At 38.3% G+C, this 24,064-nt stretch overlaps 1 protein-coding gene across 1 annotated transcript; it reads right to left on the bottom strand.

Annotated features, from left to right (window-relative positions):
* Window positions 1–661: 661 nt before the first annotated feature.
* Window positions 662–17,664, bottom strand: LOC105034058 (uncharacterized). The gene is made up of 3 exons (XM_073256692.1): window positions 17,477–17,664; window positions 2,025–2,176; window positions 662–906 (listed from the first exon to the last, which is right to left on the bottom strand). The coding sequence occupies exons 1-3, from the start codon at window positions 17,599–17,601 to the stop codon at window positions 827–829; spliced, it is 357 nt and encodes a 118-aa protein (XP_073112793.1). The 5' UTR covers window positions 17,602–17,664; the 3' UTR covers window positions 662–826.
* Window positions 17,665–24,064: the final 6,400 nt, after the last annotated feature.

Here is a 24,064-nt window from a genome sequence, read left to right as displayed (position 1 = left end):
TTGTACCAGACTTGTAAATTTATTTACTTAAAAACAAGTACAGAAGAGGCAAGCAATAACAAATGATAGTTAAAAAACATCACTGATAGTGACAATATATGGTATCATTAATCTTGGACACATAAAAATTACTTAAACCAGTCATGAACAACTAGTGAATAAATCTCTTTTTTTTTGTGTGTAATTTGAGAATAATTGGATGATTCTGAATTGATCTGTTTTTGGAGAATTATTTAGAGAATTATTTGGCTAGGAGAAAAGCTGAGTAATTCAGAATTTTTCAATGATATGGAAATATTGTAACTATGCTAAGCATCAAAAACTATTGAAGTTCAACCAGTGCATATTCAAGATATGTAGGTCATGATCAATGAAATGAAATTTCATTTTAAATACTCCATTTTACTTTTTTAATATTGAAGCAAAACAAAGACTATCCACGTTTGCACATACTTAATACATAGGTCAATGCTCAAATCCTAAGAATTTTCATTTGTATGCACTTTATCTTGTAGATCTCAATCAATGATGTAGATCTCTAACTTTGATGGTTCAATGGTTTGTGCTTTAACCAAGACTGAATATTTTATGTGTAGATCTATACAATTATATACCATCGGTAGCCATCACCATGGTCCAAAAGTGCTGAGAATTAGAGATTAAAAAAGGCAATTGAGTTATCATCCATGATTAATATAATAGCCTTTGATTCATTACAAGCGTAATTTTATCTTATAATTGGACAATAAATATATAAAAAAGGGCATATCCTTTATTTCTCATTTTCTCACAAGTCTTAGATAATAACCTCATTTTCTTACAAGTACTAGACAACAACCTCTTTGCAGAAGCACGATCCTTTGCCGCCCTTTGGACCTTTTAGGATCTTGAGGCAGCTTTCCAATGCTGATTAATGATAAAATGTTACATCACGTAAAATTTAGAATATCAATATCAGGGATCAGGAAGAGTGGTGGAAATGCATTGCAGCTTGTGCATTTTTTAACAGGAATGACATTGAGACTGAAACTCAATATTTTAAATGACATGCAGAAGTTTTTCCTTAAAGCCAATGCCATGTTGCTGCAGAGAAGACCCATCAGCTGCCGAGTGAGATCTCCCATCAAATTGTTGTCACACAAAATGTGTATATCTGAGAAATTCTTTCTGCACTGTGGTGGTGCAGCTCGGAGCGCACCGCCTGTGGTGATTGGTCGGCGCACCGGCCCAAGCATTGGCCCCAAACAAAAAAATATATTTTTTTTCCTCCAAACCCGAGCGCCGACCAATCACCGCTGGTGGTGCGGCCTAGCTGCACTGCCCATGGTGCACAAAGAATTTCTCACGTATATCCACCCATCTGATGATTTATCAAATGAAGACTATCCAAATGTTAGCTGAATTCTATGACATGTACCAAAAGAGACCTTACGGACGCGCTCCACTTTCCATCTCCTCTACTGTAACAGAAATTACTCAAACCTTCATCAGTTTTGGACTACCATCCTGTGTTTCTCCACTGATGTTCTATACAACCTTTCTTCAATTAGAGAACATCTCCATTAGTTTAGCTCTTACTTAATAGTACACTTGTCAGATGGCATTACAGCCCTTGACACTTGGTGCTTTCAATCATGCATCAGATGCAACCCATACTGTATATTTTATGCTCAACATGCACTTCCCCTAAGTTAAGATGATCTAAACCACAAGGTCTTCTAGCGTTTTGAGTAACCATCATGGTAAAAAAAGAATTCTAACTATAGTTTATGAAACGTCATTAGAATCATCCTTTTTGTGGAGCTCGCCATGTAGCAGTTCATCCGTAATTTTACTGTTATATCACCTAATGAGATCCAGTACACAGAAAGCACTATAATTGGGGATGGTGGTAGCAAGCATATGATAAGCATGAGGAATTATACACCATTAGAATATCTACTTAGGTACATTGACAACCAATCCAATAAGCCACATGGCAATAGACCCAACAACCCAACACACAAGTAGGAAAACAACAAGACCTGCCAAGATGGTGAGGAGTGGAGGGCTCTTTGCAACACCTGAGCTGCTTCTATCAGCTTTGTCCTTGGAAGTAGTTTCTGGATTAGAAGAACCTGAAGAAAGAACGATTGGAACCCTGCGCTTCACAAGCAAGCTAACAGCACTCCCAAACCTGAAAAGAGATTTTAACATTGACGAACCTAATGACTGAATAAAGAAAAAGGAAAAGAGATTCCAAAGTACTACAGAACATGCACAATAAAGAAAAAGGAAAAGAGATTCCAAAGTACTACAGAACATGCAGTTGTACAGTACTTCTGATATAAATGAATATTTTCTTGATGACATCTAAAAGAACCATTTTATTGAATTTTAACAAAAAATTAACTTTTGAAGTCTTCACATATTGCATCAATAATACACTGCATATATCGGTGAAAATATAGATGATGAAACACGTTTTCACATTCATGTAACAGAAAGATATTTAGTAGTCATCAGAATAGGACAGGAGAAGCCTGGGCAAATATAGCCACCTGCTAGGCATGGAACTCACTGCAAGCATCATCTAATGAAAATACCTGCCCATCACATTATTTACTGTATAAACAAGCAGAACTTCACCACGCATCATATGCAGCCACAACTTCAAAATTCTACAGTTTCCACCTAGAAATGTTCTATTCTCTATGATAAAGACACCTAAATATTTTTCAGCAGCAGCAACACAGGTTTCTACCAACAAGAGTAGGTATGGTGAACTTGTCGACAATAGAGTCATAAGTGGAGGACTGGCAGAGATCCCTTAAGTATGTAATTGTGTAGGCAAAAATATACTAATGTACACACTACAGCAAGATTTGGAAACCTACTCTCATACAATAACCATGCTAAATGTCATGCTCATGTAAGCAACAAGACCTTACATGCCCTATGAACTGACTGGACTTAGGGCACACTGCAATCAAAATTTGGAAAGCTACTCCATACAATAACCATGCTAAATCTACATGCTCATGTAGACAACAAGAGTTTACATGCCCTATGAAACTGACTGACTGTATTTAATGTTGGGTTCCCATTCTTGCTTACATGCATGTATATATGATTGTCATTTCATAATTTGGAATAAATAGAAATCCCATGCATGAATATATGGATGCAGTTTCATAAATTCAAAATAAATAGAGGTCAAATCACATATGCAAACCTCCATCTTCTAATTATTCAACAACATCATAATGATTTTCATGCTACCCAAAAGGACATTTTACCAAAGCATCTATGTTACAGAACATTGTACCAACTGATCACACCTGACCAAACATCAACTGACCAAGGGTCAGGCCACTGGTTTAACTGTCAGGTCACTCGACTGAGATATCATGCTAGAAAAATTCAAAAGAAAAATATAAACTATGAGAAATCTTAGAAATTGTTTGAGGCAGAAGAACTGGGCATTGAGTGATACAACTTGATCCCTCCACCAAATTGCTGAATAAGAACCATGAAGATGGAGACAGGAGACCATCATTAGAAGTTGTAATGAACCACGAGGGGAAGGGGCAGTGCCTCTCTCTCTCTCTCTGTGTGTGTGTCTGTGTGCGCGCGCACATGTGTGTGTGCGAGCGCATGCGCACTTCATTTCAAGCAGAGACCAAGTCATCCAGCTCCATTTTAGTTTTCCTTTTATTGTTTTTATTTAACATTTGAAAAGACCTAATTGTCCATAAATATTATAAAAATTGCAGGAAAATGAGTAAGGACAAGCAAACCTTTCTGGGGAATCAACTAGTTTCTAAAACACATTCAGGTTACCAGTTCAGCAAAAGCTCGACCAGTTTGGGTGGTCTTAAATGGATAATAAGCATAAACAATCTAATCACTTGATAAGTGAAGGGGCCAGTATAGCGTTTTTCACCAGTTCCACTGGGTGTGGTAATCCAAGTTTGATAATGATGCCTGATATACTCTTGCTTCATGTTTCAGAACTAAAAAAAGTATTACGATAACCTAATATTTTCAAAAGATATTGGGGGGAAAAACTAAATAGAAACACTAAAAATTGATATTATGATGTAAGCATTTGCTTAGGAGCACAGCTAGTGTAATACACAAGTTTCCTACAATATGTACCCTTATCAACTGGCGCTTTACAGGCTACCAAACCGAGGAACTATAGGAGACCTACAAATTGGCTATGCAAGTTCTCTCCGACATTATTGTCTTAGTTACACTTTTTCTTTGTTTAGACCTTGTAGTCCTATTAAAGCTAGTCAATGATTAAAATTATTAGCTTTTTCTGTTTCTTTCTGCACACATACGCTTTCTTTTCCATCATCAAAAGATCACTAAAAGTTTCTCTAGAAAATATGAACTACAGCATATCTTTACTGGTCTCAAAATGTTTTATAGCTCAAAATGTTGGGTTCAGAAACACTAATAAAATATTTCTTAAAAAAAAGGAGAAAGAGAAAAGGTCCAAGAAAATATGATGAACATGACAAAAGGAGCATTTAGATGCATATTTGATACATGTAGAACAGCAAAAGGAATGAAGATATTGAAAGAAATCTGGAAGTTTCACTAATTAAGGATGAGTGATAGAATACCAATTGAGATGACGTGGTCATGTAGTATACATGTCTTAAGAGGCTCCATTAAGGGGGGAACTCAATGCTTTATTAAAGGAATTAGAACAAAAGGAGGAAGATCTAAGGTAACACTAATGGAAGTTTTGAGATAGGATATTGAAAAGCTTCAAACAACATTAATAAGAATGTAACAAAAAAAAAAAAAAAACAACATCAATAAGAATTCTTCGCGAATGAGTATTTCAGAAGTCTAAGAAAATTGTTGGAACAAGATTTGATGGTTATGGTTATTAAACAAAAACTTGCATTTATCACTCTCTCTTAAGCCATTCATTCTAGAGTCCTGTTGCGCCATCCTAGTTTACCACACTTTGCCACTTTCAGCAATGTCTTGTTGGATACATTTCAACCATTGAGAGAAGGCATTGAGAGATTAATGAGACCTAGCAACCCGAAAAACTCTATTTTGGGTGGCTTACCGGCTTTTGAAACTCATCCAGCCACTCACTTCCTAAGTGTTTCCTTTTTCTATGATCCTTCTGCTGGTGTGTGTGTGTGCGTGTGAGAGAGAGAGAGAGAGAGAGCGAGAGAGAGATAGACAGACAGAAGGACAAAGAGAGAAATGTTTCCCCATACCTATGCCTGAATCCATTCTTGCATTTGACAATCTAAAGATTCAGGGCTCCCAAACAAAATTTTTAACATTTCTTTATTAAAAAAAAAGTCCGGATCATGAATCTAGGGTAATGAAAATATTTAATCGAATTATACACCTTAGCTTTGTGGCTAGAGCATCCCTGGAAGAAATAATTCATAAGCAAAGCAATATAGGCAGTATGTTTCAGACTGTCTCATAATGTAGCTGCTAGAACTTCAAAAGCGATGAAATAATTTCACCCATTGAACGTGTGAAGACAACTCTTAGACACTAATTCAGGAATTTTCTATGTGCATTAAATGTAAAGGCAAAGTCAGAGGAAAGTTGATCAAATTTGGAAGTGGAATCCATCTAGTGAAAATTAATAATGGCGAAATAAGAAAACCTGTGACTCTTCCAAACCCTACAAAACAAGGGTTTATGATAGACTTGCCATCAGATATAGCATTAAGCTATGCAATTGCATTTATTCATAATACCCATTCCACTGACCTGAAGGTTAACCAATTTATCATGCATCACTATCTCTATCATGGTCCATAATAATTTCCTTTACTAGAAAGACTTCTGGAATGCATGACTTAATTGGTTTTTGATAGGACTCTGACCATATTATAGTGAAATCCTGCTACTTTCTTGGACTCCACATTGCAAATTAGGCCCAGGGAATTAACCATCAGACACCACAAAGTCTTGAAATACAAGGATGAAATTCAAGAGAGAAATATTAGTATGGTGAAAAAGTGAAAGTGATAAAAGAAGATGAAGCAAAAGGCATTAGATATGCATACGCACATTAATCAAAAGTGAGAATGTGGCACAGAGCCATGATGTTGTACTGCCATCCCCATAAATTTTACCCAGAATCAATTAACATGTCAGCAGACAAAATGTCAAGGAATGCTTAGATATATCTAACTAGGCTAACCATATTATAAAACACAAGAATGAAAATCAAGCTCATATTTTTATTGAGTACATATAAATAGTCCCATATGGACAAAGTAAACTTGCTAACAAATTCTTGGTAGTTGCTTTCTCCTCTAGCTTTTTCTAGTCAAATTTTCTTGTAACTACCCTCATTAATAATCCATTTCAATGTCCAAAAGTGAATCATAGGTTTGACCCCAAAACGTCCAAACCATTTGACTATACATTACAAATAAATGACCTAGTGGGGTGATTAAGGTTTAAAAAAATTTCTAACACATGAAGAGTAAAACTTCTGTTTTAAAGGAGGTTGCAGAAAGCAGGTGGTTAAGAGCTTGCATAGTGCATATGTGGTATGTGAACTGCATATGCAGGTGCATATGCAGTTACGATATTGCAACTAAGAATTTGTGTTTATAGCTTAGTACATAAATACCTAATTGTAGTCAACATTGTAACATTATTAATACCCCTACTGAGCCCACATCAAACTTAAACATCAGCTTATCACTTCGCATGCAGAGCCCAGATATGCATTGGCTGCATTTATGGCTTCATAATGCTAACCAGTTCACATACGCAGCCCTAGAATACTAAGCAAGCTGTACATGTAGCCACACCATGCTAAGTGGACTGCCTTTTTATTCCATATATCATATGACCGCATATAATAACTGCATATTGATGATACACTGCGGTCAAGGGAATTCATACGCATATACAAGAACATAAGTTGCAATATGCACCGCATTTTAAAACATTTGCAAGAACTTTTACCATAAGAAAACATGGGTATTTAGACCATGACAAACATATGGCACAAACAACATATCAACTATTAGGCGAATCTCACTATAATAACCAAAAAGAAGGTCATGAGAAGCTTGGTTCACAGGTCAACCAAGTCCTCGGTTTGGAGGGCCTGCTTTATGCTTAAAGTGCATGCCCCAATTATCACTCTTCTCTTTCTCTCTCATGAGAAACCCAGCACCCCACTACTGTCTCTCTCCATGATAAACCAAGAGATACCCCTCCCTCTTTCTTTCTACATTATGCACAATCAATCCCCCTGTTCTCTCTCTCTCTATATATATCTCCCTCACACACCCTCATTCCTTCCATTCTCTTTCTCTCATAAGCTCTCTATCCCCTCTCTCTAATCTGTTCTCTCTCTTTCCCTAGACTAAACCTCAAAGATTTTGTTTGCTGCAGAGAGGAGCCAAGAACTTGGGAGCAGAAAGCAAGTTGGAAGACCCATCTTTCATCAAGAGATCATCATTAAGAAATTTATGGTAAACTTTGCTCTCAAAGTTCCAACTTGTTTGGTTCAGTGGCTACATCATGGGCAGATGTAGAAGAACCTATGCCGCAGGCCTTGTTCATTCCAATTCCCTCGGTGAGTTTCCAGCAATGAGCATCATGCACATGGAACCCTTGCACTTGATAGATTCTATCAACAGTTTTGTGGTAGTTGGTGTGGCATTCTGAGAGCTTTGAGGTCTCGAAGCCTAGGCTTGTGATAACCTCTAGAAACAACCCATCAGGTGGTTAAAATAGTTTGGTTTCACCAATTCTAAAATCTTCAGAAATTCTGCTATTTCAGTTTCCTAATTTCACAATTTTAATTTAGTTAATTTAGTAGTATCCTTGTGACAAACTTTAGGTAATTCTAGGCTAGACTAGGGAGCTTGTTGGCTTTCGGCAATTGTCAGGCCTCGTCTGGGGTTGAGAGGGGCTGAGCATGACCCTCTATGGTCTTGAAACTGTATAGGTCCATGGAAATATATTTACAAATTAACCAGGGATATTGAAGATTTTACAATTTTAATGAAAATCCAGCACACCCATGTCTTGACAAAATTATTAACTCTTAGGATATTAGTTCCTGGAGTGATCTTTCTAGATTATGTGAACTTGTTTGGTGTTTGTGCTTGTGACGTAAGTAATGATTGACCCTTTTTAGAGATTTCTATTTTATTATCTCTGGGTAAATATTTGATCAAAACAAATTATAAATTGACTAATATTACAATTTTGCTAAATGAGAAAATCTTTTGGATTTTATGCAACTATGTTAAAATTATGATTTTGTATGGAAAACACATATTTTAATTATAAGTATTACTTCTGCTTTTGTTATTAATGTTATGCATATTTGTGAATCAAGTCAAGTAGTGAAATTTTTTATAAATTAGAATCATGTCAAAATTATCGACATTTTTTATTTAGAAATCTTGAGACAAATGTGAATATTTTGTTTTGGAATTTGACATCGATATAGTCTACAAGGATCTTTGATATGCTCCAAATTTTGACTCTCAACCTGATGATGTTCTGGATCTCCAAATTTTAGCATTTTGTCTGTTTGGAAGTTATATTATTCTAGCTTACTCTACAAGTTATAATGTAGTATTGTGGTTAAATGTGGTTCTCTTGCCCTGTCATAGGGTCTCAATGTGACCGTGACCATAGCCTCATAGGTTGTTGCGTTGAGATATGAATTGTTCTTATGAATATGAATACTTAAGTGCACCTAGATCTCCAAATTTTAGCATTTTGTCTGTTTCGAAGTTATATTATTCTAGCTTACTCTACAAGTTATAATGTAGTATTGTGGTTAAATGTGGTTCTCTTGCCCTGTCATAGGGTCTCAATGTGACCGTGACCATAGCCTCATAGGTTGTTGCGTTGAGATATGAATTGTTCTTATGAATATGAATACTTAAGTGCACCTAAAAAAAATTATTATAAAATTTACTTGTTTAGATGTAAGGAGTTTGCCTTTATGTTTAAATGCTTGCAAAGAAAGTTATTTTTCTACTTAAACAAACTAGATAAGGTAATTATTTCTTATTGGGCTATCAAGTTCATTATTTTCATTTTCCCCTCCTTTACATAGCCAAAGGATTTGAGATAGCAAGATACCATTACAGAGTGTGACCAGGTGCGAGAGCATATTTTTAGGGTGGCTTGGAATTGGTCTTATAATTTTTAGTGTAGTTATCGGAATTGCTTTATGCAATTTCCTTTTGTGATCATGTTGGACTTTTAGCTTTTGGAGAATTGATGGAGTCAGATTCTTATGAATATTTTCTGTGGTTTCTTATAAGATTTTGAACTTGTTTGCACTGATTATGCTCTATATACATACATACATATGTACACACACACACACACATATATCGATTGATCAAATTACAGGTTAGATGCCTTGCATACCTGTAGGGAAGAACCCTATTAGTGTGCAAAAGTTGCCATGACTCTGGCTTATGATTTCAGGTCAAGGACAGTCACTCTATATCAGCTTTCAGCTAGAATATTTCATGTGGATCCAGATACTAGAAACAGAAACTGTTAAGGGCTGTAGTAATGTGATCTACTAAGACTAAATTTGAGCATTGATGGTGAAGCATGGGATATTTTGGCATAGGGAAGTCTTAAACTAGGTTTCCATTCGCCAATTTTTAGTAAGTAGTAGAATTTTGTGCAAATTGCAGCATCTTAACATCACACCTGTCCTAGAATCCACTTGGAGTAAGCTCTATAAAAGGTTAGTTGGGGAATACAAAGGACTCTAGGGACTAAAAGGCAAACAAGAAAAGTACAAGGACTAATTGCAAATTCCAAAGGATTAGGACACCTTGTGCTTGCTGGCCTATACTTATCCCTTAAAATGCCACCTCATGCTTGTCATCTCATACTTATCCATCGAAAAGACACCATTTGCTTGCCACCTTATACATATGCACTAAACTGCACCTCATGTTCCATAGCTTATACTTATTTGCTGAACTACCAACTCATGGTTTACACCTTATATTTATCTATTGAACTGGCACCTCATGCTTGCCACCTCAGAGAGAAAGAAGAAAGGAGAGGAAAAGGGAAGAAGAGATTTGCGGCCCTTCCACCCATTTTCCGTACCTCCACACCTAAGTCCCACCAAATCTAGTGAGCTTTCATGTCACACTTTCTTTTTGCCCACTAGTTTGGAAAAAGAAAAATAAAGAGAAAAATAGAAAAAATGATGCCAAAAACTTTTCTATGTGGCATGAAATTCAACTATGCTGTAGGGTGGACATCAACTTATACGCGTTTTTTGTTTCTTTCAACATAAATTTATTTTTTTATAAAATTGCTTTTTTGGACAAAATCAATTTTATAATTATAAAAAATATTGGGGAGCAAAAATTTGCAGCATGTGTGCATTATTAATGCACATACTACAAATTCATCGCACAATTTGGAAAAAATTTGAGCATGTCCAGGAGCACCAAAGCCTAATCCCAAAATTGGGATCAGCTTGAAATTATACAACCAAAAAAGACTGCTATTTATCCACGGAGGTAGTGTTAGATTGCAACATAAATTTCATAGGAATAAGGGAAAGCTATCCTGATAAGTTTCGTGGGATAAGATAATTCCATGGAATAGGATATTATTTGTTACGGGGTTATGCTGTCATCATGTTGTTTGGGGTAAGTGACATTATTTAGGGCTTGTTTGGCTATTCCTACAAGATTGGACCCAAAATCCTGTAAGATTCATGGACTGGGCTATCCATTTAAGCATAGCTCTATACCAACGAAACTCCAGTTAGCCCAAATCCTGCAAGAAGAAAAAAAGGACCTCCATAGTTTTTTTTTCCCCTGCAACACAAAGGCTAGAATTTAGGCTAGGTTTGGATAGGCTCTTAGAAAAAAATGCAAGCTAGATGGGCCACCAAGCCCGATTCCCATAGAATTTTCAGCCCAATCCTATAAGAATATCCAAACAAGCCTTTTTGTATGGACAAAGCTATCGTTCCACTATTTGTATAAAAAAATGACCAAGTACAATAAAGTATGGTCAAATGTGGGCATAACCACTTGCTAGCCCCCTACAAGATGGCCCACACCCTGGCGTTATAAAGGCGGCCCCATGCACAAGGCTCCAACCACTGCAAGGTTTGAGAAGGGTTAGATATATGCAGTCTAACCCCTACGTGCAGAGAAGCTGCTTCCATGTTTTGGACCCATCACACCCAAGTCCTTGCAAGGTTTGCCGTCTCAGTATCAAGCCCTGCATCAATGCCAATTTATTACTGTGCCAATACAGGGCAAGTTAAGCATACAGAGTGTCAGTACACTGCCCGTATCATATATCGGTATCAAACCGGTATGGCAAAGTATGCCATGTACAATCTTGTTCGGCACAATACAACAAACCTTGATTCTTTGTCAATATATTGTTTATTTAGAAATGGCTGAATATGGATGTATACTGAAATGTGGTACTGTTATGATAGCCCCCTACTTTATTTACTTGATACCAAGCTCACTGATTTGTCATTGTCATTATCATGATGAAGCATTTGACCATATGTGCTCCATTTAACAACATGTCCATATTGTAATTGTTCCCTCACGTGGTTGCCCTTGATCCAGTTGGCATTCTCCTAGTTATGATTTGTGATTCATGGTGACATCATAATGAAAATCCCATTAGACATTAGATTATGATCTACATTAGGGTGACTAGCTTAACCAAATTTCATATGATTCAATATCCATGCCATTGATTACAAACACTCACAAAACAAAATGGAATCATAACAGATGCATGCATGCTAGTTGAAGCTAAAGCTAGACTAAAGTAGTCGCCTTTCTCAACCTGTCGGCCAAAAACTCTATCATACTTGTCTAATATTAAGAAAGAATTTGATTACTCTAAAATAATTGGATTTAATGTACCCTAATGCACAGCAGTATAAGTTGAATATTATTGTAATACTATAAAATTTAATATCACATGCCCTCCCACGACAGCCTACACATCAAAATATGCATATTATTTAATCACATCGAAATATGCATCATACATATTTGCATGCAAGGAACAACCCAGAACAAACACCACATACATGGAAGAAATAGGCAAACCAAGGATTAAAGCATGTTAAATCATGAAGTAAACCCATCTACATGGGTATAAAACATGAAAAAACCAATCCATCATCAAGCACCATCATCCATCCATAGTCCTCACGAGACTTCTATTGAGCATGTTGTGGGTAGAGGATGCCATCGTCCTTTCAATAAATCAGAATGTAGACACACCAATAGAGGAACAAAAAAAAATGCATCCTAGTAGAAACATAAGGCTCTCACCATTGTAGGATCTAATAAGGGTCATATACATGCAGCCTTACCCCCACATGTAGAGGGGTTGCTTCTATATTTTGAGCTCATAACCCTTAGGTCACAATAAAGCAATCTTACCATTATGCCAAGGCCTGTCACCTAAAAGGTCAATGTTTTCATTGTCTATTGACATCCATTAAAAAGGACAAATCAAGCAATTCATGGGCATTGGGAATCATACACTAGCAATGGAGGAAACAAAGAGCAAAACAAAGACAACCAAGCACCATGTAAGCATGATGCTCCTCGGCACTCGAGCACACTACCTGTGGTGTGTTAAGCAGCTAATAGGAGAAAAAATGAGAAAAAAATGAGCGAGGAAGAAGATTATTCAGTGCCAAAGAGCCATTCCACTCTCAAACTCCAAGAACAAACCCAAATGAGCCGATTGGATGAGTGGATCAGGTTGTTACCCACATGAATGGGCTCACTAGTAGTTGGAAGACTTGGAGATGCCTTGGATTTGGTGAGGGAGCAGCAACAGTGCAAGGCAAGAGTGAGGATGCATGAAAGGAAGAGTTGAATTGAAGAAGAGGGACAATATGGAAATAGAGACAAATAAGAATGCCCCAAAATTGGAGGAAAATAGTAAAAGCTATTCTACCTCCCCCCTCCATAGGATGGGGTTGTGCTGTTTGTCAAGGTATGAGCCTATGATGAGCCCCCAATTTGGTGTTTGACAAGAATACCACAAAGTAAGTCCCTTATTCCATAGTTATAACCCCTAGCAAACACAAGCTGAAAGTTATATGTAGTACTAATGGAAGATGCATCCAAAATGCTAAAAACTAACTTTAAAATCTCTATAATTTTTCATTAATATTTTATATAAATTTATTAAAAATAATAACTTAGATTAAGTATAAAAGATAGATTGAGAATAGCAAGTATCAAATCTAAGGTCCTAATTACATTCAGCACCATAGACACTACCTAGAATTGAAAGTGAATTGGATGACTTACTCAAACTCATTATCGTATTACAATATTATGAATAATATCTCCTATATCACTTCTATTTGTTGCTGGTTTCTCAAACCCTTAAGAAACCATGAGTTTGATACCAATACCAACACTCTGCATTACATGCACACCCATCAAAACCCACATGCATAGAAATAACCAAATAAAAATAACTTACCATTCATTTTAGACATCAAAAAGGTAAAAAAAATGAAAAAGTAAAAAAAGGTGCAATGCAGTGATATCTAATGTTGTTCAATGAGTCAATACACTATGAATTGGTAACATATGGTACTGTCATTGGTACTGGTATTTAAACCTTCATAAAATCTCCTAGCTTCTCTCTTAAATAATAATGAGGCCAACATATGCTGAACTATCATCTTAATGATGGTTACAACACCCCACCCAGAAAAAAAAGAAAAAAAAAACAAGACTCTTGCAAGCCCCCCCTTTCTTCTCCTGCCGTGGAACTTTCAGTATTTAGAGATAGGCCCCAACACCCCCTCTTCTCTTTGTAAAAAAAGAGGAGCATAAAAACCCTTTTCTTCTCTTTTAAGTAACAATGGGTCCATAAATGCTAATTAGACTGGTACAATTTAGCACCCACATGTTAAAAAATGGATAAATACTATGAATCAAGACCATCTAAACTCGAGGTCAGCTTTTTATCAATCAGATGCCTGTTTTTATCAAAATAACCCATCTAAAACCCCTAAAGTCACCACAAATCCTCTAAAAAAGAGATAATTAAATACATTAAATAAAATTAAAAATCAAAACTGTACAAAGAAAGCTAAAGACTGAAAATTAGCCCCACAAACAATTAAAAAAATGCAAACCTCATTAAACCTATGATACATTACCAGTTACTCTTGTAGGTGCTTAGAAGATGCTTGAAAGTTCCTCCAAGAATAAGAGTGCAACTCTCCAGAGGACAGAAATTTTGAATTCCTTATAGTAGGTGTTTCTCTATATTAGGTTAAACCCAAAGAATAAAATTAAATAAATAAATAACAAACTCATCTATCTATTGGGTTCCGATGGCACAGCAAAAGGGTTAGGTGTTTAAAATTTTCATTCAAAACACCCAATGCACCGGAAGCCCTAATATCCAGAAACTCTTGACTATAATAATCAAAGCATAATAAATATAAATTAGGATAAGAAGAATACCTGTAGCGCTAATCTCAATTTTCACAAGGCGTCCAAGTGTCCACCCTCCAATAGTGATCCACACGGAAATTGAACCAAAGACAGCGCTCCTTCTTCACCTTGCTTCAAGAGTTCTAGCCCCTAGAACTCGACTAGCCTCGTACCGGTCAAGTTTCTTCAAGAACCTAACCTCGTCCTCTTAGAACCTCCTCTGGACTTCTGATTCTCCTTCTTTAGGACTCTTACAACCCTTGTTAGGACCAGATAAGGCTTTATCTTAAATCCCAAAGCCTTGTCCTAAAACTAAGATAGGTTGTAAGAAAGAAAGGAGAGCAACAGAAGAGAAATTGGAAATCCCTCTTAGATTCATCGGATACCCAGTGCCCCGACCTATTTATAGCCACCAGAGGGATGCCAAAAGAGAGAAACATGCCTTATCCAAAAGGCATATCTGATCTGATTATCAGAGATAAGAGTTCCTTTAAGCAGAAGGACTTTTATCCATGATACGTCGATCAGCACCCTGGTATGCGCGCGTGCAACCAAAGAAGGAATGTTTTCACGTCCCTTCTCAAATTAGAAAAATCCTCAAAAATCCACATGGATAGGGGATTCAATCTAGATTCTAGAAAATTAAAAATGGTGATAAAATTCTCACGGAAGGATGCTATTCTCGCACCTCTTCACGCGAGTGCTAATCTCTGCACGTGCAGACATTAGGACGAATTTATGACGTACGTTTGGCATCCAGATAAGTCTACAAAAAATTCTAGAAAAATTATCAAATGTAGAACGTCATCACCAAAAATTGTTCCAATCTAAAAGAATTTGATTGAGAGAAGGACTCTCCAAATCGCGGAGAGACGCGACGCTTCTGCGCGCGCGAGACATCCTTCTTTTTCCAATTTTTTCTCTTCCCCAAAAATTCCAGAAAAAATATATATCATGCTTCGAGATGTGTGCCAGAGGATGGAGAATGATGTGGGCTATGACACATATTTTAATCCCATGGAAAAATAATTTTTTTCTTCTGCCGACGCCAACACTTGTAGGCAGAATCTGTTTTGCACCAAGAGTCCACCACAACTTAGACTGTTCATAATTGGCGTTAACATGAGATGTGGTGCTCCAATTTGGACTGCTTCCAGGTATCACGACCTGACCCAAATGTCTACCAAATTGGACTAGCTAATTAGCAAGGGATGGGACCAAATTGGTCTCCAAAGGAGCAAGGGTTTCCATACGTGCTAGCATGCTTACCAAAACCCTGATTGAATCCAAAATTTCAATCAACCTTTTTCAAAAGGATCTTTGGCCAATTTCTATATGTGTGTGACCCATTGGGTTCCACATCTAGCCGGCAGTAGGTCTGGATATAAATTGATCAAATTTGATTAGATTTCAATCTAATCAATTTAGCTCCAATCAAGCTAACCCGAGCTCAACAATTAGAATCCTTTCTAATTGGCAATCGAATTAAACTCTTTAATTCAATCAAAAATCTACAAGTCAAGATTGACATCTAACAATGTATTATGACTATCCAGAAGATGTGAAATTTGGTGAAAATACCAAATATACCCTTCAGTGGCAAATTATCGTGCAATTAAATCCTTCGATCATCCTTGCACCCTAAATATGTTCATGAATATGGAATTATGTCAAACTCAAACACATATTCATATCGATTCTCAATTAACCAATGATGACTCCAATGAAGAAGCATTAGAAACTCTTTCTAATCTCCTTCCTGCTTTTGACCAAAAGATTTTTCTCGAGTCATCTAGGATTGAGAATACACAGGATACGATCTCCTCTTATTAGGAGTGATTGATTTCATATTGACCTACTCACAACCTCCATACACACTCCACCATATCCAAAACACCCCGTACATGTCTTAATGCCATGCCTGGATATAAACCAAAATATGAATTCATGTGCACAAGATTCCATGATGGTCTCAGATCTAAAGATCACTTATACAACTCCCACTTAGAGAACCATCTTTGACATGCGAATAAGACTTCCATAAGATGTTCTCTTTCGTCGAGTCAATTCAGTGGACTCATTTCTCAAATGAGCACCTACATCCTTGTATTAGTGTCTCACACAAGTGACTAGTGAGATCTGCCACCCTCTCCATTGAGTATACATAGAATGTACCAGTCTCTCCGGAACATTGATCTCCAATTCAATGCTCCTACGACCAGGAATATTCCATATTAGGATTTTAGGATTTTAGGTCTCACTAGCATGACTAATTCATGTCTCCTAAAATCATTACCCTAATCTTTGGAGTTCATCATAATCTGAGACATAATAAGATGCAGCTAATACGATGAATCAATACCTCAAATAATAATAAATATCATTTCATGAGTTGAAAAATTGTAAAGAAAGTCCCATCGCAACATACTTGCGATTGGCTTATAGGGCACTTTCTTTTACTATCAACAGATTGCATTTAAATTACTCAATCTACTGCTTGGAAGAATCTTGAATATTGCTCCAAGAACTAATAAATGACAAGAATTTGGCGTTCTTGTTTTGTCTTTGATTTACTAAATTAGAACTTAGATTTCATGGGCTTGATATAACACAAACACATATTTGAAACTTGATAATATTCACATATAATGTATCTTACTAGTTTTAGGTTTTCTTAGTTGTATTCCTTTTGGACAGTTTTCCAAGTAAATTTAGATGTTTCGGTAAAAAAATTGACATAAAAAATCTGACAGAAACAAATATTAACCATTCTACATAAAATCATATTACTAACAGATTTACCTATTGAGAGCCAACTCCATTCCCTTTGGATCCTATTCAATGGCTTTCAAGAAACTCAGCGTCACGGAATTCTTAGATGCTATTGTAATTTTCTATTATTTCAGACATTTGAAAACATTTCAAAGCTGGTATCCAGGGATTTTAAAGGGCAAAAACTTATAGAAGATTAACAGATTTGATGAGACTGAGGGGAGTACCTGAAGCCGAGGCCAATAGGACGAGCGGTCGCGGGAGACCAGAGAGGAGCGGTGACGGAAAATTCGCTCCGGAGGCTGCCAGGGCGTCGAGGCCCTAAAGCAAAGGTGGGGGAAATGGAGAACATTGTAGCCACAGGGCGTAAAGAGGGGAGAGGAACGCCACTAGAAATGATATAATAGAGATAATTAAGATTAAATTGAAATTATATAATAATGGAGAACATTGGATTTTTTTTCATTGTTTTTTTTATTTTTTATTGCCAAAAATACCCCTTTCTCCAACTTATTTTCCAAATTACCATCGACTGAAAATTTCACGGGCACGTTGGTCCTGACGTGTTTTTTTTTTTTTTTTTTTTTGGGCGAATGAAGGGGCGGCGGAGAACCCAACCCGAGGGGCGGAGGTGGGGTTTGGGGGTCGACGGGGGGTGGCACGGAGAAGTCGCGGGATGGCGGCAGGGGAGAGGGGGGGCGGCACAGGTGGGAGGCGCTGTAGGCAGCGGGCAGAAGAGCCGACGGCGGGGGAGAGGGGACGGTGCAGGGGGAGGCGCGGCAGGCAGACGAGCTGCGGGTGGTGCCGGGGCATGGCAGCGGGGCGGACCGGGGGTGGGCCCATGGCGGACTGCGCGGAGGACAGCCGCGGGGTGGGAAGGTGGGTGGCGCATTGGAGGGGAGTGGGTGCGGGTCGGTCGCCGGCAAAGAAAGGTCGACCGGAGGGGTGGGAGGAAGGGAAGGAAGAAATGAGGGAGAAAAAAAAAAAGAAAAAGAACAATAATAATAATAAATATTAATTTATTTTAAAAATAATAAATTAATTTTTAAAATTTATTTTATCATTATTTTGAAAACCTATTTTTTTCATTACATAAAATAATTTATTTTTAAAAATTTTATTTTCTTTTATTTTATTATTTTTAATTTTTAATTTTATTATTTAATTTTTCATATTTTTTTTATTTTTAATCATTTTTTCAATATTATTTTTTAAAAGTAATATTTTATTATTATTTTAAAAATCTATTTTTTTCTTCCTTATCTTTTATTTCAAAATAGATTTTTAAAATAATAATAAATTATTAATTTAAAAAAATAATTCTTAAAAAATAATTCTTCTTAAAAATAATTTTTTTAAATTATTTTTAAAAATAATTTATTTTTAAAATAATACTTTAAAAAAAAATTTCTTCTCTTCCTGCACTCCTTTGGTTAGGTAATTTTAAAAATAAAATTTATTATTTTTTAAAAATCTTCTTTCTTTCTTCCTTCTACGTATTTTTCAAAATTATCTTTTAGTTATAATTATTTTTTTTAAAAAAATTATCATTATTTCAAAACTTTATTTTTATTAAAATAACCTTCTATTGTTAAGTTTTTAATAATTTATTATTATTTTTATTTTTATTTATTTATTTTATTATTTTTGTTATTTGATTAATAATAAATTATTATTATTATTTGATTATTAATATTATTTTAATATATATTTATTATTAAAAATTAATAAACATAAATTAAAAGAGAAAAATCAACTCCTATGTGACATCAGCTCCTCACTAATAGTAACAGCATCTACCATTAATGGGTTGGGGAGGGACCACCGATGTGCCAGTGATAAAAATAATATTTTATTATTATTTAAAAATTTATTTTTTTACAAAAAAATATTTTATTTTTAAATATTTTTAATAATTTATTATTATTATTATTATTATTATTATATTTTTTTGAATAAAAATTTATATTTATATGACTTTGTTATAAAAAATGAAATATACATAATTTTATTATTTTAATTTATATGATAATAATTGTTGGTGCAAAAATCCGCTTGCGCCGGAGAATCTAGAGTCGGAGAAGTCGCGGTCGCCGCCGGGACCTGCAAAGGAAGTCTAAACCGGAGGTGGGGTTGCTCCGGCAAGACCCTCCGACACTCAAGTCAGTTCTCTGCCTCAACAAGAATGGAGTGCTCGAACGGAGAATTTAGCAGAGTTTTTAGATGAAAGATTAGAGCTTATGAATAACGTATCTGGGACCCCCTTTTATAGGCGGAGGGAGCGGTAGCCTGATAGCGACATCTGTAACCGTCTGGTCGTGGACCGCTCAGAGTCAGGAGAAATTTATTGCGTAGAGTAGTGGAGTGGGGTCATGGCTGTCGCCGTGGCTCGCTACATGGGATCAGTTACGGGAGTGGAGCAGTATCTGCTGTCATTACTTATCCGGGAGTGGCGGAATCGCACAAGCTCCGCCGTAGGGAGTGGAGCAGAATCATGGCCGTTATTACAGCCTGTCAGGGAGTAATGGCCGCAGAGAGTGGGGCAGAATCATGGCCGTTACTACAGCCTGTCCGGTTGGAGTTGGTGACGGAGCTCGGCCCCTGTAGGAGTCCGGGGAGAATCTTCTTGCAATTAAAGTCAAAGGCGAAGTCCGGCCCCCGTAGGAGTCCGGACAAATCTTACTAACGGTTGAAGTTGGCGAAGAAGCCCGGCTCCCGTAGGAGTCCGGGCGGAGCTTGACGTCGGCGATGGAGCCCAGCTCCCGTAGGAGTCCGGGCGGATCTTGACGTCGGCGACGGAGCCCGGCTCCCGTAGGAGTCCGGGCGGAGCTTGACGTCGGCGACGGAGCCCGGCTCCCGTAGGAGTCCGGGCGGAGCTTGACGTCGGCGAAGGAGCCCGGCTCCCGTAGGAGTCCGGGCGGAGCTTGACGTCGGCGACGGAGCCCGGCTCCCGTAGGAGTCCGGGCGGAGCTTGACGTCGGCGACGGAGCCCGGCTCCCGTAGGAGTCCGGGCGGATCTTGACGTCGGCGAAGGAGCCCGGCTCCCGTAGGAGTCCGGGCGGATCTTGACGTTGGCAACGAAGCCCGGGTGGAGCTTGACGTCGGCGACGGAGCCCGGCTCCCGTAGGAGTCCAGGCGGATCTTGACGTTGGCGACGAAGCCCGGCTCCCGTAGGAGTCCGGGCGGAGTTCTCCTGGAGTCGACTCTGCTGAGGACTTCGGCTGTGGGTATTTTATACCCAATAATAATTATAATAAAATATAAAAGTTTAAATTAAATATATAAATTAACTATTGATTTTCTAATTTCTCTTTTGGTTAGGCAATTCTAAAAATAAAATTTTATTATTTTTTAAAAATCTTCCTTGTTCCTCCCTTCCACGTATTTTTCAAAATTATCTTTTAAAATTAATATTTTTTAATTATTTTTTAAAAATTTTAAAATAATATTTTATCATTATTTTAAAATTTTATTTTTAAATATTTTTTAATAATTTATTATTATTATTATTTAATATTTTTTATTTTTTATTATTATTTTTATTATTTGTTCCTTCTTTCTTCTTCTCCCGTAAGCTACATCCCCCTGCTCTGCACACCCTACTCTCCACGGCACCACGCTTGTCGCCTCTCTTGAACCGTCCTCTGGCCCCCCGACCATCCGTGCCAACCCCTACACCAATCCCGGCCCTCCGGCAAACTCGCACCCCGCACCCTCTGTAGCGGCCTCCATCGCCACCCTCACCCACACGCGTAGCCACCCTCACCCACCCCTTCGGTCCTCTGCACCCCACCCCCCACGGCCCCCCGAGCTGCCCCCCGACCGCATGTGCCAACCCCTGCACTACCTCCTAGCCCTTCAGTGAACCCGCACCCCGCATCCTCCGCAGCAACCTCTATCGCCATCCTAACCCACCCGCACTGTCGTCCTCACCCACCCCCTCGGTCCCCCACACCCCACCACCCCATGGCCCCCTGCACTATCCCCTGGCCATCCACACCACCCACCGGCCGCCCGTGCTGCCCTTGCGGCCCCTCGGTGTGCACCCGATGTGTGAAATTGTAGAGGAGAGAAGAGAAATGGGGGCTGGCCTGAAATCGCAGGCCAAAGCGGTGATTTCATTGAAATCACTAGCCCAAGCAGCAATTTCAGTGAAATCATGGGTCCAAGCGACGATTTTAATTTTGTCCACCTCATCTAGCCAGCTGGGCTCGAGGTGGGCTAAGGTGGCTGTGAAATGGCCACTTGAAGTGGCGATTTCACGTGTGGATGGTAGTTTTGAAAATAAGTTAGAAAAGAGGGTATTTTTAAAAATAAATAAAAAATAATAAAAAAAAATTCCCAAATACTAACTGGCACGTGTTTTGCTCTGAAGACATGCACTGTGTCAAATCTGGATCTAAATCGGTGGATCCTGAAATTGGATCCAATAGCTGATCTACAATCAACTCCTTACGTAGATGTGTTTAGTGCTAGAAGTGGGCCAGGCCAGATCGGGCCGGACCCCAGCCCGAAATTTTTATCGAGCTTCCGATCGATTTAGGCTCGAAAATTTTTAAAAGACCCAAGCTCGAGCCCGATTCGAGTTCGGGCTTGAGCCCGGCCCGAACAGATCAGGCTAGCCCATCGCCAACATCACTCCTGATTCTTATTAAAAATAAAAAAAAAAAGGCTAAAGCCCTATAAGCCCTAACCCATTTCGATGGCTAGTCACGACAATGACGAAGCCCGCAAGGTCTTTGGTGACGACGACGATCTCCTGGCTCGTGGAGCTCGAGCTTGGCATGGGTGGTGCCATCAATTTCAATGAAGATGACGCCCATCTCAAGGGCATGGGCATGGGCATGGGCGGTGAGGAGCCAGGTGGCAGCGATTACAGTCGAGACTGGCGTAGGTGGCGAGACCGGCCGCAGACCTTGCCGACACCGTCTAAGAGCTTGTCGGATTCTCTGAGAGAGGTTGAGGTGGTCGAGGTACATTGGGCAGTGGGACTTGGGAGCGACGGTCGGAGGGAGATGGGGGTTTAGGAGCTACAGTCGAGGCTCGAGAGAGCGGCAATCGAATGGAGACGAGGGTTTGGGAGTAGTGGTCGGAGGGAGACAGGAGCTTGGGAGTGACAGTCGAGGCTCGAGGGAGCGGCGATCCAGGGAGAATGGGTGCGACGAAAGCAGACGTGTGGAAAGGAGAGCACTTGCGGAAGATTGGAGAGGGGAGCCCAATGCCACTGAAGAATGGGAGGAGAGCGACGGCGGAGACCGACGTGAAGCGAAAATTCAATGCAGGGGCAAAATGATAATTTTAAAACTTTTTTAAAATTATTATTTTACAGTGGAATTATTAATTAATCTCATTAATTAATATTAATTAATCCTACACTAGGATCTAAATATGATACAACAACATGCATTTAAATTTGAAATTCAAATTTGAAACAGTAAACTTTTTACTGTACTGTGTTCAGAACACATCACCTTTTGCGGGTAGTCGATCACTACAATCTGATCATCGTCGGGGGGCTCTGATCGTCACGTCGCAGCCACACTAGTGTCTGGCCTCTCCCGATCGTCCACACAAAGCTTCCGTCTGATTGGCTCCTTACGAATGATAGTTCGTGATTTTACTCTTTTGATGGCTGATGTTGATCGAACTCCTTCGATCGATGTGTGCCGACTCTTCGGATGCTCCGGATCGTCTGCACGATTGATTGAGAGGCTGATGGATCTCTTCCTAAAATTTGGTGGACTCACGACACTCGTGGCACACCAATCTCACTTTCCGAACCCTAGGTAGAAACCCTAAGGTACACACCAAAAATCCTGTGCCCACTTCTCTCTCCTTTTTCTCTCCTCTCGGTAAATTTTGAACACTTCAAAATTTTTTCAGAACCTCCCCACGCCCTTTATCTCTTCTTTTTTTTCATTGCCCACGCCCCCTCCCTTTCTCATTTTATAAAACATCGCAAGAGATGTTGAAAGCGTGTGAGTGGATAAGAAAAGGTCAACCAATCAAATTTGAATTCAAGTGTCAACCAATCTTATCCTCATCCATTTATGCGAGAAAGAAGAGATGGCGTAGCCTTTTTTTTTCTTTTTTGTGCGTGGAGACTTTCACGAGAAACTATTTCTCGTGTGGAATATGGGGTGCACAAAAGAGGATAAGCTGGCGCATGGTTATTTGGTTATCCATTCAAATTCAAAATCCCTTTGAATTTGGATGGGTAACAAACCAAGTTGATCCAAATAATTGGCACACAGAAATATGGGCGTGAGAGAGCTTTGTGTGGGAGAAAATTCATGAGAAAATTTCTTCTCATGAATTCAAATGGGCGCAAGGAAGTTGGGTGGCGCAGGGAATTTAAAACAAGATGGTTTGATTCAAATTGAGCCAACCTAATTAAAATAGGTTAAGCACAATTAGACCAGATTAAACCCAACACAATTAGACTTAATTAGGCTCAATAAAATCCTAATCAAATCAGGAATTAACTAAGTCTAACCCCTGATCAAATCAAGGACTAAACCACCTTAGCGATTAGATCAACACTTAACCTAATCGGGTCAATCCAAACTGAATCCAATTCAATTGGACTTGATCTAAAAATAATTACTCAATCAAATTGAGTTAATTAGCGATCAAATCACTAATTAAATCTCTCATAAATATTGAGTCCAAATTCGATAGGCAATTAGGCATCAGAGACCATCAATATGAAATCCTGATCAAAGAGTTCAAATTTCAAATTCAAAATTTGAAATTCAAAATTTTGACCCCGATACCCAAAATGTGTGGAACTCATGATCAGAGAATCTTAATTC

This window comes from Elaeis guineensis, chromosome 4 (assembly GCF_000442705.2).
Source record: "Elaeis guineensis isolate ETL-2024a chromosome 4, EG11, whole genome shotgun sequence".
Classification (NCBI taxonomy): Eukaryota; Viridiplantae; Streptophyta; class Magnoliopsida; order Arecales; family Arecaceae; genus Elaeis; species Elaeis guineensis.
This window is presented reverse-complemented; position numbering and strand designations above follow the sequence as displayed.

Coding starts and splice junctions, on each gene's coding strand:
- LOC105034058 (XM_073256692.1), bottom strand. CDS start 17,601: ATGTTCTCCATTTCCCCCACCTTTGCTTTAGGGCCTCGACGCCCTGGC. Junction 2,177..17,476: donor CCTATTGGCCTCGGCTTCAG/GTACTCCCCTCA, acceptor ATCTCTTTTCAG/GTTTGGGAGTGCTGTTAGCT. Junction 907..2,024: donor ACTCCTCACCATCTTGGCAG/GTCTTGTTGTTT, acceptor ATCATTAATCAG/CATTGGAAAGCTGCCTCAAG.